This window comes from Calidris pugnax, unplaced genomic scaffold (genome assembly GCF_001431845.1).
Source record: "Calidris pugnax isolate Ruff unplaced genomic scaffold, ASM143184v1 scaffold98, whole genome shotgun sequence".
Taxonomy (NCBI): domain Eukaryota; kingdom Metazoa; phylum Chordata; class Aves; order Charadriiformes; family Scolopacidae; genus Calidris; species Calidris pugnax.
Window position 1 is genome coordinate 1 of NW_015090829.1, and position 13,376 is coordinate 13,376.

At 58.4% G+C, this 13,376-nt stretch overlaps 1 protein-coding gene across 5 annotated transcripts in view; it reads right to left on the reverse strand.

Annotated features, from left to right (window-relative positions):
• Window positions 1-943: 943 nt before the first annotated feature.
• The window catches only part of LOC106887227 (NACHT, LRR and PYD domains-containing protein 3-like), a 13,140-nt gene continuing 707 nt past the window's right edge, over window positions 944-13,376 (reverse strand). Inside the window, exons 1-9 of one of the 5 annotated variants that reach the window (XM_014940672.1) lie at window positions 11,019-11,177; window positions 10,742-10,960; window positions 7,031-7,326; window positions 4,552-6,253; window positions 3,928-4,056; window positions 3,100-3,270; window positions 2,619-2,792; window positions 2,343-2,513; window positions 944-1,532 (exon numbers count right to left, since the gene is read on the reverse strand). In XM_014940672.1, coding sequence (XP_014796158.1) covers window positions 1,301-1,532; window positions 2,343-2,513; window positions 2,619-2,792; window positions 3,100-3,270; window positions 3,928-4,056; window positions 4,552-6,253; window positions 7,031-7,313 — 2,862 coding nt within the window. In that variant the 5' untranslated portion in view covers window positions 7,314-7,326; window positions 10,742-10,960; window positions 11,019-11,177 and the 3' untranslated portion in view covers window positions 944-1,300. Of the gene's footprint in view, window positions 1,533-2,342; window positions 2,514-2,618; window positions 2,793-3,099; window positions 3,271-3,927; window positions 4,057-4,551; window positions 6,254-6,636; window positions 6,803-7,030; window positions 7,676-10,741; window positions 10,961-11,018; window positions 11,178-13,376 lie in introns of those variants that run through there. The other 4 variants (XM_014940674.1, XM_014940670.1, XM_014940671.1 and 1 more) reach the window with 4 other exon arrangements.

Consider the following 13,376-nt stretch of genomic DNA (forward strand, 5'->3'; position numbering starts at 1 on the left):
CAGGGGAGCAGCGACCCAGTGGGGACCCCCGGGGAGAGGGGACACGGCCAGGCACTGGGGAGCCAAGGGGACATGGACCCCCCCCCTGCTCTAAACCTCCCCCAGCTCTGCTGCCACTCGTTAGCGTAGAGCAGAACATCCTTTCCCTGGTCATTCATCCCCGCTGCAGCTCTGGCTGAGAGCCTGCAGCCCCAGTGCCACCAGGACAATCCCCGGTGGCGTGGCTGGAGGTGGGGGTGGCACAGCCAGACCCCCTGCCACAGCCCCCGCTTCACCCCCATCCACCCCCGTGCCTGCCCCAGACCCCCCTGCCCAGCCCGAGCACGGCCCCCCCGACGGCTACGATGATGCTGGGGCCGCGCTGGAAGAGCCCCCCGCTCCCGGCACCGGGGACGTCTCCCAGGGGGTGGCACGGAGGAGCTGGAGCTGTGTCCCACCCACAGGTAAGAGGGGCCACGGCCCCCCTGTCCCCTGCAGAGCCACCTCCGGGGGGGTCACTTGGCTCTGGTGGCGGGCAGGGAGAAGGTGGCACATTCCTGGGGGCAAGACCCATGGGGCTGGCAGGAGGGGCACAAAGCAGCCCCTTCCCCCCCACCCCCAAAAGAGCCTGGCCTTTGGTGTCCCTTAAGGTGGGAGCTGCCCCCCGCCAAGTCCCCAGGGAGCCCCAAGGGACCCCCCGGGGGACACAAACTACGACGACGTGGGCATCAGCACCCTGGGGACATCGCCGTGAGGACGCCCGGGCCACAGCGCGGGGGTCCCTGGGGACACACCTGCAGGGTGGTGGGGCTCTGTCCCCAAGAAGGGGTGGCCCTGGCTACGGAGGAGGTCACCTCTCCCTGCCCAGGACCACAGCACAGCGACAGCACAGCTCCCCCGGCCCCCGGGCAGGCTTTGCTTTTATTATTTCATTCTCCATTTATCCTTTTCTTTCTTTTTTTTTTTCTTTGTTTCTCTATTAAAGCCCCCAACTGGGTGGACACTCTCTTCCAGGGCTGGCACCTCTCTGCCGGGTCCCTCTGCCATCCCGCGGGGACGTGGGGCAGGAGCTGGACCCACAGGGACATCCCTGGGGACGCAGGGACAGGGGGAGAGAGGAGGGGGAAGAGCCAGGGGACTGGCCCCGGGGCCTTTCTTTGTCATCGCCCAAAACTCTTCCCAGCGTGGGGAAACCGGGAGAGGGAAGGAGCAGGACCAGCCCTGCCCTGCCCCCCAGCAGATGCAGGCAGGACCCCCAAGTGTGGGGCAGGCTCAGACCCAGGGAGGCTTCCCCCCGCCTTCAGCAGCACCGCAAATGGGGCTAGAACTGGCTGGGGTTGTTGCGAGGGGCTCTCCTAAAGGAGGGGAGCCCCTTCCTGCCCCCCAGCCCCCCTGTGCCCGGCAGGACCCCCCGGTGGAAGGGCAGCCGGGCCATGGCCCCCGCCTGCGGCACCTCCTGCTCCAGGAGGGACCCGATCTTCAGGTGGGGCTTCAGTGTCCGCAGGGCATCCAGCTCCTGCAGCACTTCCTCGCTCAGCCCCGATGTGCTCAGGCTTGAAAGAGAGGGGAAAAAAGGGAGAAGAGCTGTGATAATCCATCCGTGTGCTGGAATGAAGCGGGGGGAGAACAGCCCCGAGGGGAACTGGGGGGAACCGGTGGATGAGAAGCTCAACCTGTGCGCTGGCAGCCCAGAAAGCCCCCCGCACCCCGGGCTGTGTCCCCAGCAGCGTGGACAGCAGGGCCAGGGGGGGATTCTGTCCCCTCTGGGGAAACCCCCCCATCCAGTGCTGCCTCCAGCTCTGGGGCCACGAAGACCAGAAGGACATGGAGCTGCTGGAGCGGGGCCAGAGGAGGCCCCAGAGATGCTGGGAGGGCTGGAGCCCCTCTGCTGGGAGGGGGGGCTGAGAGAGTTGGGGGTGTTCAGCCTGGAGAAGAGAAGGCTCCGGGGAGACCTTGGAGCCCCTTCCAGTCCCTCAAGGGGCTCCAGGAGAGATGGGAGGGATTCTGGATGAGGGAGGGGAGCCCTAGGAGGAGGGGGAAGGGTTGGACCCTGAAAGAGGGGAGATGGAGCTGAGCTGTGGGGAAGAACTTGTTTGGTGTGAGGGTGGTGAGAGCCTGGCCCAGGTTGCCCCGAGAAGCTGTGGCTGCCCCATCCCTGGAGGGGTTCAAGGGCAGGTTGGAGGGGGCTTGGAGCAACCTGCTCTGGTGGGAGGTGTCCCTGCCCAGGGCAGGGGGTGAAAACCCACCCTCTGCTCTCCTGGGCACCAGGACGCTGGTGTCCCCCTCCCCGTCTGGCAGCATCCGACCCCGGGGGTCAGCACAGGGATGCTGGGGATGGAAGAGGGACGTGCCAGGCACCTTACCCCAGGGCCTGCAGCGGGCAGGCGGGATGCCGGAGCTGCTGGCAGAGCTGCAGGACACCGTCGGCTCCCAGCTGGTTGTCGCTCAGGTCCAGGCAGGTGAGATGGGGACTCTCCACCAGCCCAGCGGCCAGGGCTCGGCAGCAGGCGCCCGTCAGCCGGCAGCTCCCCAGCCTGTGGGGACAAAGAGGGACACGGGCTTGGATTGAGCACTTGAGGAGCTGCTCTGGGTGGGCAGGAGGGGGACACCGGCCGGTCCCCCCCACCCCAGCCCCTTACCTCAGGCTCCGCAGCCGGCAGTTGCGGTGCTGGAGCCCCTCGCACAGCAAATGGACGCCGGCGTCGCGCAGCCCCTCGCTGAAGGACAGATCCAGCTCCTCCAGGCACGGGCTGGTGGCCAGCACGGTGGCGAGGTCCTCGCAGCAGGCGCTGCTCAAGCGGGAGTACCACAGCCTGCCCGAGACCCGCGGGAGAGACCCTCAGAGCCAGCCCAAGACCCCCCTGCTGACGGTCCCCACCCCGGGGCCACTGCTTTGGAGCTCCCCACCCTGGCACAGAGGGATGATGCCACCCCAGAGGGACTTTCTGGGGGCTCCAAAAGGCTCTGTGCTCCACCCGGGGGGTTTGGCCACCTGGGAGGTGCCCGTGGTTGTGCCCGTGGGATGCCGGGGGGATGCCCAGGACAGCACCATGGCCACCATTTGGGTTGAGCGTGGTGGGCAGGTCTCTTACTGGAGCGGAGATGCCCGGGGTCACTCACCGCAGGACGCGCAGGGGGCAGCCAGGCTGCTGCAGCCCCTGGCAGAGCAGGCGCACGCCGCCGTCGCCCAGCGTGCCGTCCCCCAGCTCCAGCCGGGCCAGGGTGGGGTGTTGGGCCAGTAGCCCCGCCAGCTCGGCACAGCAGCTCTCAGACAGCCTGCACCACTGCAGCCTGCGGGGAGGGGACGCAGAGAACGGACCAGCTCGTCACAGCTGCCTTGGCTGCCCACCCCATTCCCCCTGCAACCCGGCCAATCAGCATGAAGGGACCACATGCACCCACCACCTGACCAATCAGAATGGAAGGACCAGACCTACCTTTAGCACAGCCAATCAGCATAATCTCTCCTTGGATGCCAAAAGGGCACATGAAGCTGAACATGGGTGTGGAGGAGATGTTTTGGGTCTGTGATCTTTGCCCTCCCTGGCAGCAAACGCAATTTTCTGGGTCCAGCTATCCACCAATTGGAGGGTCAAATAGAATTCAGGGTCCACACCCACCCACCATATGGACAATCAGAATGGAAGGACCACACCTACCCACCATATGACCAATCAGCTTGCAAGGGCTCCATCCACCTTCCCATACCATGGCCAATCAGCATGGGGAGACCACCCCCAACCACCCCCACAACCAATCAGCATGGACAATCAGCATGCAGGGACCGCTCCCAACCACCCCCACAACCAATCAGCATGGAGGGACCGCCCTCACCCACTCTATAATCAGCATGGATGGACCACACCAACCCATGGCCAATGGTGGCCACGTGCCAGCAGCAGCACCGTGGCCACCATTTGGGCCGAGCGTGGTGGGCAGGTCTCTTACCGGAGCACCCGCAGGCCGCTGCCCGGGTGCCGCAGTGCCCGGCAGAGGGGCTGGATGGGGGTCTGTGGCTCCTGGTGCCACTGCTCAGCGAGGGGAAGGGGACCTTCTCCTGCTCCCGAGGCACCGGAGCTGCAGGGGGACAGAGAACCATGGGGGGACACGGGCAGCCATCCCTGGGAGGTGCCAGCTTTGGCAGCGGCACACAACCACCCCCAGGCAGAGCTCACCACCAGCTCATGGTGGGGGTCTCCTCAAGAGAGACCTCCACGGCTTTGGAGATGTGAAGGAGCATGAGCAAAGGTCAGCACCGGGGATCTCTCCTTGGATGCCAAAAGGGGGACATGAAGCTGAACATGGGTGTGGAGGAGACGTTCTGGGCTGGGGAGGTTGGGCTGAGATGCTCCATCTCCATCAATCCCACCACAGGCAGTGGATGGAGGAACCGGAGTGATCCTTGTTCTCCTCAAGAAAAAGTTTAATCCTCCACTGAGGAATTAAGCCCCCAGGGAAGGGACAAGCTGCTCTTTGGATGGAAAGAGCTAAAATACCTTTAAAACCCATCCGTTGGAGAAAGAGAAATCTTCTTGATTTTGGGTCACTAGGGCAGAAAAGGGCAGTACTTACCAAGGAACCGACGCGGCCACCTTGTCCCTGCTCTCCTGCTGGTGGAAGGAGCACCCCCGGAGGGTGACGCAGTCCAACCCGTCCCACTGCCTGATGCAGAAGGAAAGAGCCATTTGGTCGTAGAGGGAAAACTTGATGTCCTGCAGGTCTACGTCGGTGAAACGACCCAACGCACTTTGCACGAAGCTTTTGTTGTTCATCTCAAACAAAAAGTGGAAAGTGTCCAACTCCGTAACTTTCAGCACTTGGCCAGGCTGGGAAGTGACCCTGTGCCTCCCCTGAAGCCACTTCAGCGTATCTTCCCTGGCTTGTGGTGAAATTCTGCACCCAATGCTTTCATCCAGGTACTCTATCGATTTTTGGCTTAGCAGACCAAAGAGGAACCGCACCGTTAAGTTCAAATCCTCCCTGGATTCGCTGTAGCTTTCTAATAACCGATTTACGTCCTTTGTGAGAGGCCCCGGGTCACCAGCCATCTCCTCATCGTCCTCCAGAACGTAAAACATTGCCGCAAAAAACTCCTGGAGGTGCAGGTGGGTGAAGCTGTAGACGTTCCCGTGGCCTACGCCTTTCTTTGAGATCTTCTCGTTGAGGAAGAGGGGGAGGAGGTGTGGCTGGTCCAAGCCACGGTCCTTGATTTCCTTCTCCTCAAAGAGGACCTTGTGCTTCCAGATGCCCTCGGCGGCCAAGGAGCAGAGCTTGCCCAGGAACTGCTGGAGGTCCTGCGGGTTGTCCCTGCCTCTGCACCTCATTAACCGGGAGAGGTAAAACACGCTCATCCGCGTGGTGGCTTTAGAGCACTCGAGGAGGTTTTTCTTCTTGTCAAGCTCCTGTTCAAGGATGGTGCAGACTGTCCAGCTCATGACGGGGATGACACACAAACTGTAGAGGATCTCGTTGCCTCTGGCAAACCTGAAGGCCATGGTGGCTTTATTGTTGTTCTCAAAGTACCTGTGGAAATACTCCTCCCTCATGGCTGCCGAAAATCCCAGTATTTCTGCGTAATATTCACCCTCCAGGCACTGCCCCAGGCTTTGAAGAGCTGTCGGCCTTGTGGTGATGAGCAAGGAGGACTCGGGGAGAACGGTCTTCTTCAACAAGCTCATCAGGGTGGTTTCCAGCAGCTTCACTTCCCTGGGGTCAGAGCTCAGCTCAGCTTCGGGCTGAACCAAGGAAAATCCCAGGGCCTCGAAGCCATCAAAAATGAACAGGATCTTCTTCTGGTCATCCAGGATCTTCCCAACTGGTGTTCTCCTGTGAGGGCAGCACTTTGAAATGAGGTCTACCACGCTCGCTTCCTTGGTAAAGGCAATGTCTTTGCAGTCTATGCAGAAGACGTAGTCAAACTGCGTGTAGGAGGTCCCTTCCACCCACTCCACCATCACCTTCCTGACCGTCATCGTCTTCCCTGTACCCGGGGCCCCCACCAGCACCACCACCTGTGGCGTGTGCCCATCTTCGTCGGGTTTAAACAGTGTCTGCGCGGTGACGGCGATGGTGGCTGATCCATGGCCGGCCTCGGGACATCCATGGTTGGCACCCACAGCTTTGTGCTCACCTCCACGCTTGCTCCAAAGCTTCCTGGTGATGGTCAGGTCGGTGTAGCGGCTGCTGATGGACAGGTTCTCCCCCAGACAGGAGTTGACTTCTTTGTACCAGAGGAACTCCCGCACCACGTGCTCCTTGTATTTCCGCTTGTGGTCTGCGATGGTGAGAAGCAGCGTCAGTCCCAAGCACCAATGGATTCCCAAGGAGCTCCTGACCAGCCCCACCACCCTCCTGACACACCAAGGGGACCCTTGTTCCAACCCTCAGGGCTTTCCTAAGTCTGGCCGAAGCAATAAGGACATCGTCTGTGAGAATTTAAGGCCTCTGGCCAGTTGCGGGGGGGTTCTTGTCGTCTCTTCCCCCACATCCCCCTGATCCATCAACACCTGTTTAACCATCCTGTGATCTTCGCCCTCCCTGGCAGCAAACGCAATTGTCTGAGTCCACCTACAGCCTCCGTCCCCCTCTGCTCATGCCCCTGGTGCCAAAGGAACCATCCTTGGGCTCCTGGGGATGCCTCCAGCTCCAGAGTGTTACCAACAGTGAGGTTTGCAGAGATGTCCTTCATCCCCATCCCAGGAGAAAAGGCTCTGCTCCAGGAGAAGATGGAACCAGGCAGTAAGTGGGGACAAGGAGAGAAGAGGTCGCTAGAGCCCCCATGCTGATGGGATCACAGCAGGACATCTTCAGGTTTCCAGGCTCCCTGGGAAGCCAAAACCTTCTCTTACCAACTTCTACCTTCAAGGCCAGGCTGGACGGGGCTTTGAGCAACCTGGTCTAGTTGAAGATGCCCCTGCCCATGGCAGGGGGTTGGACTAGATGACCATTAAAGGTCCCTTCCAACCCAAACAATTCAATGATTCTACCTGTTTGTGGAGTCATTCAAGGGAAACAGAGGCAAAAAAGAGCAAAATACACACTGGCTTCCTACCTTTCACCTTCTCCTCCAGGAGTTTTTCCACAAGGTCTCTCTGGTTCATCTCTTCGAGCAGCCCAATGGCTATGTCCATCGCGGCGCCTTCGCTGTAGTTCTCGCCCATGCAGCCGACGAGGGCGCAGGGGTGGGCGGCCTTCACCAGCGAATCCTTGGGGATATTCCATTCCCCTTCCAGGTGGACCTTCGATAACTTCATCTGAAACTCCTGAAAGTCCTTGGGCGCGAGGCCCTGCAGCGCTCGCAAGAGAACAGCTAACGGACGCTCTTCCCCTGCCATCGCGGGATGTCACCTGGAAATACCAAAGGTGAGAGACCACGGCTGCACCACGGCCAGAGGGTTTGGAGATGGGCACCGAGTTTGTCCCGGTTCTTCCAGCGCTGGAAAGGTTGGGGACAGTCACCCCTGCGTGGCAAGGTCACCCGGGAAGGATCGGGCACCGTGGGGATGTTTCCCCCGTGATGGGGCATGGGGAAGAATAAAAACACCCGGAAAAAGAACCATGGTGGGGGCTTCTCACCAGAGGGGGCCGTCCCTCACCGGGCGGCGGGATGCCGGAAGGAACCAGGCGCTGCTGGAGGTCTCTGTCCCACACGTGGGCAGGGTTTTGCTTCAGAAAGCAAGGTTTTAGCCAACCTCCAGCACACCCTTCCTTCCTCCTTCCCAGCCACGGGGCCAGTGGCCCCCGTAGCACCGCCCGGAGGGGCCACGTGACACCCACAACAGGGCACCCAGCTCAGCAGGAAGCTGCTGGCTTAGGAAAGCCCCCACCGATGCTCGCAGCCCCTCTTCCTGCTGCACCAGTGGTGCAGGGACAGGACAAGAGATCACGGTCCTAAACTGGACCATAAGAAGTTCCACCTAAACATGAGGAGGAACTTCTTTCCTGTGAGGGTGGCAGAGCCCTGGCAGAGGCTGCCCAGAGAGGTGGTGGAGTCTCCTTCTCTGGAGACATTCAAACCCCACCCAGACACGTTCCTGTGGGGCCTGCTCTGTGTGGCCCTGCTCTGGCAGGAGATGATCTCCAGAGGTCCCTTCCAAGCCCACAGCATTCTGGGATTACGTGATTCTGTGAAATATCTTGCTCGTGTGGCTCTGATGCACCGAGAGCTTGTGCTACCCCAGCCTCTGCTCCGACAGGCACTGAGGGATGGGAATATGCCCTTCCTGCCCAGCGCCTTCAGCCAGGTTGCCCAGCAGATGGGTAAGAAACCAGCAGCACGAGGATGGAGCCAGAAATGGGGAGAAGATGGAGAAGGTTTTTTTTCCAAACCAATGCAGAATTGCTGAGATAGGATTGTGATATGGCTTCCCACCAGCCCTTTGTGGTCCCGGTGATGAGTTGCCCAAAGGCGGGGAAACCTCCCTGGGCTCAGCTGGTAGAGAGCAAACAGACAGGGATAGTAATTATGGCCAGTAATTAAAATCAGGCATTGATGTTAATGGACAGGAAAGGTGCTGTACAGACCCTGCAAGGACCAGATCGTCTCCCTCCTGCCCGAACTGAGCAAGAACCCAGTAATTAACCAAATATACACTTCATCAATGAGAGCACCAGATACGAGCAAGCTAAAAATAGTCCTCTGCTGCTATTAATAGAGCAGGAGAGCAAGTAGTGGGGAAACTACTGAAAAAAACCTCCATAAAACACCTCCAAATAGAGTATGGGGTATGACAGACACTATTAAGAGACGAACTCTCTAAGCAGAGCCCTTTGCTTCTCTTTGTGGACAGGGGTTGTGTTAATAGAGAAATAAAACAGTGGAGGTGTGACCAGAGGAAGGAGGATAGAAAGCATGATGGGAGATGAAGAAAATGAGATTTCTCATGCAAGCTCAGAAAGACAGTGGGAAGAAAAAAATCTATGTAACCCATGGTAAAGTGTGTGTGAGGCCTGAAAACACCACCAAGAATTGGTTAAATAATCTGGGAGATCCACGGACTCAGATTAACTGCTGCAGTCTCCAGGCAGGAGAAGGTCTGGACTCAACTCCTGGAGGCGTCCTGCTGTTTGGGGGTGACAAGGGGTGATGGGGAACAGCTATGGGTGAGACAGAAGCTGAGTATTAAGGCAAATTCCCAGGCTCAGCTGTCAGATTTACCCCATCTGGAGCTTTATTACAGCCTAAAATGAGGACAAGGGCCCGTGGCAGTGGGTGGGGAGGCTCCAGGTGAGGCTGGTTGGGGCTTTGAGGCTATTAGTAGCCCCTCAGGATCGGGGGGCTTGGATTTTCCCCTGCAAGGATGGTCTGTGCAGGGTGCTGAGCCAGGCAGTGCCCCAAGCAGGAGGAACGTCCTTCATCCCACTCCCCTGGGAATGCAGAGGTGAGGAAGGAGAAGTGGCTGCTGCCCAAATGGCCACGGGTTTTTGCTGCTCTCTGGCCTTTTCCTCCCCTCCAGCCACGGGTGGGTTGTAACTGGGGCTCTGGGAAGGGAGAGGGGCTGCTTTGGGGGTTTCTGATGCCCCGGGGTGACATGAGTGTGACCTGCCCTCCTGCTTCTGTTCTCCAGTTTATGAACAGGGTACTGGTTTCAGCTGGGAAAGAGTTAATTTTCCTTTTTAGTGATTGCTGTGAAAGGAATGTCAATAATAACTATTGTTTTTAGTTGTTGGGAGGTGGTGTTTACACTATTGAAGACCTTTTTCAGCTTCCCATAGAAGCACAGGAGGAAGGCTGGAATATTCCAAGTCAATATTCCATACCACAGACCCCATCCCCAGTATACAAAGTGGGGTGGGAATCCATGATCCCTGGGTGGGATGGTCCCAATTCACCTGGGGGATGAAAGTGACCAGGGTCATTATTATTGTTGCTGTTATTATTGTTATTTTTCCTTTTCTGTTATTGTTTCTCTTAAGTTGCCTTTATCTCAACCCACAAGTTTATGGCTGTTTGGGGTTTTTTTTCCCCCCTCCCTTTCCCTTCCTGGGTTAAGGAGAGGGTGAACCCACACTGAGGAGGAGCTGGGGAACTGGGGGCTGTGGGGGTCTGGCAGAAGAGGCTGTTGATCCCCCCCCTTCCCCAAACCTTGCTCAGGGCTGGCCTTTCATGAGGATGGTGGAGTAGAAAATGCTTCAAGGGGGTGTTATTTCTCCAAGCTGCCTTCGAGGGGTCCTGGGAAAAGGGGGGAAGGATGTTTTAAGTCACATTGAGAGCTTAAGGAAAAATCAGCTCCTTATTGACCACATCTGGGGAGCCCATTGTAAATGGAGCTGTGTCGAGGCTTGTGGGGTGCTGAGCACTTGTGGGGTCCCTGCTGGGAGGCTGCCCCTGCAAGGGAAGGGGACACGGAGGCCAGTGGGCTTTGCTGGGACAGGGCAGAGCTAAGGGGGGAGATGGTTCAACCCAAACAATGTCTGTTCAGGGTTTCACAAACCCCAAACAAGCCTCTGTGGCACCACGGGGTGGGCTATATCCGTCTGGCTCAGCTCCCCTGCTCTGAGCCTGCTCCCTTCTGCCTGCAGGAGGTCTGGGAATGACTCTTTCTCTCTGAAAGTGCCAGGGACACCATGTTCCTTCCCAAAGATGCTGCTGCCACCAAGTACCCCCCCAGCAGGGCTTGCTGGTGGGGCTCCCCAGCAGCCAGGGCTGTTCTTGTTCCCTCCCCAACTCACCCCAGGGTATGCTGTGAGCTGAGAGGGAAGGTGGGGGGGGAAGGGGGGGAAGCAGCAGCGTGGTTTCCGAAGGTTTTTCTCCCCATCTGACCTTGAAGAAGCCGTTTTCACCTTGCCCTGCCGCGGTGCCCGGCGCTCTCCCGTGCTGTGTTGGGGGGTGATGTGACCCACGGGCTGCAGGGAACCCTCCCCGTGCTGGGTGCCGGGGTGATTCCCAGAGCTGCCTGGCTCTGCTGCTGCTTTCCTGGCTTCTCCCCCTCTCTGCAGTGCAGGGTGGGGGTGTGTGTGTGTGAGGTTATTAGCGTTCCACCTCCTTTCCTTGGCTTCCTTTTTTTTTGGGTGTGTGTGTGAGGTTATTAGCGTTCCACCTCCTTTCCTTGGCTTCCTTTTTTTTTTTCCCTACATCAGTGCAAATATTTTAAAAATTCAAAACCCGTCCTAGAATACAGATCCAAAAAGCCTAAGGCAATTGAAGGCATCCTGGGGGGGTGTTTACCCCCTAAGGCAGAGGCAGCGTGCCTGAAGGTGAGGAAATGGCAGCCGGAACCCTCGCTCGGGGCTCATCCCGGCTCTGGGGACCGAAGCCGGCGATTTCCGCTCACCGGTGGCTGCCTCCTTCCTCCCGCCATGCTGAGGGGGGGCCATGGAGGCTGAGGGCGTTTCTGCCTGGTGTAGAAGTGGCCAAGAGGTTTTTACAATCCCCCGGGAGCCCGGGGATTTAGCCTTTCCTGCGTTAAATCACAGCTCTTCACAAACTGTGGGGAAACTCGTCCCCTCTCCCCCGCTGCCGGGGGTGGATGGGGCTCGGGAGGAGTGGAGAAGGGGAGAGCAGCCTTTTGCAGCCACTGAACCTTCACAATCCTGAGTGTGTCTGTCCCTGGGGGGGTTGGGGACCAGACAGGCAGCAGAAGGGGACGTTGGCACCAGCTGCAGCTGATCCTGGCTGGGCCAGTTTGTCCGAGCCCCCCCAGCCAGCTCCAAAGCCAAGGGCTGCATCCAGGTCACCTCGCTCATCCCTCTGCTCCCGGGGAGCTGCAGCCAAAACCAGCCCCTGGAGGCAGAGCCTTTCCCCAGGGAGATTCGGATTCACACATCCAGCCCTGTGTTTTCTGCCGTTTCCTTCAGAAAGGAGCAGAATTTTTCCTTCCAGGGGGATTTAAGCAGCCTGGGGGTTTTTTGAGTGTGTTGGCAGAGGCGAGACACACGCTGGTGTGGCTCTTGTGGGCAGTTTTGTGGAGTCAGAGAGAGAGAAGGAAGAAAATACTGTGTGGTGGGGTTTTGGGGTTTTTTCTTTTTTTTTTTTTTTTCTCTGGAGTTCCTGCCCTGCTGCACTGAGTTCGTTTGTGGCTGAGCTGTTGCTGTTTGTGGGAGGGAGGAAAACGCAGCAACCACGGAAGTGAGTTGTTCTGTGAGTGGCTGAGCTGACAGAGTTGGTTTCTCGTGGATTTCTGAGTATAACTGACTGTGTGCAGTTCTGGGCTCCCCAGTTCCAGAAGGACAGGGAACTGCTGGAGAGGGGACAGCAGAGGCTACAAAGATGAGGGGCCTGGAGCATCTCTCTGACGAGGAGAGGCTGAGGGACTTGGGGCTTTTTAGTCTGGAGAAGAGAAGGCTGAGGGGGGATCTGATCAACACCTATAAATACTGAAAGGGTGGGTGTCAGGAGGATGGGGCCAGGCTTTTTTCAGTGGTGCCCAGGGACAGGACAAGGGGAAACAGGAACAAACTTGAATATAAGAAGTTCCACCTAAATATGAGGAGGAACATCTTGACTTTGAGGGTGGCAGAGCCCTGGCAGAGGCTGCCCAGAGAGGTGGTGGGGTCTCCTTCTCTGGAGACATTCAAACCCACTTGGACACGTTCCTGTGGGACCTGCTCTGGGTGGCCCTGCTCTGGCAGGGGGTTGGAGGAGATGATCTCCAGAGGTCCTTCCAACCCCATATCATTCTGTGGTCTCCTTAAGATGTTTACACTCTAGAATGGCACAAAGCTGGTCAGTGGGTCCCATGTAACTGTCTGAAGGAAGGTGGGCAAGCATCCCACCACCTGATTTGCGGGGAAATAAGGGATTAAAGAGCTCTGTACGATCCCAGTTTGGGGGTGCAAGCAGGATTTGACCCAGGTGGTGTGAAGTGGGCCCTGTGCCCGTCTGGAGGAGGTGAGGCTGGGGCAGGGGGGGCTCTTTGCTTTCACCCAGCGTGCAGCAAAGCCCCGGTGTGGCTGAGGAGGTGGCTGTGTGTCTGGCACAGCCCGGCTGGACGGCTCACACTCCTCCCCAGCAGCACCTGGGCTACTTGCCCAGCTCTGAGCAGCCCTGGGGCTGCCCCAAACCTCTCACAGACCTTGTGAAGGGAGTCAGACCCCAGCCTGCTGGGGCAAGGGGGGGGGTTGGGGAGAAGGGAAGCAGAACTGGTAGAAAACTACCCCAAGGTGCAGCGTTTTAGATTCCTCCCTCTGCTGTGCAGAGCATCTCCTCAGCAAGAGAGATTTGTGCTCCTCAGCTCCCTGCTGGGGGATTGTCACACTCAGAAATTCCTCATCCTGGGAGGGGAGGGGGGGGAAAGCCTTGCATTCTTTCCTTTTTCTTTTTTTTTCTCTCTTGTCGACACACAAAAATCCCAATTTATCAGGTTTCCCCCCACTTTGTGACTGTAATCGCTGCAAACCCAGGCAGGATTTGGAGGAGGGAGGGAGTGAAGCAGGTTTTGGGGGGGGGGGGGGGGGCG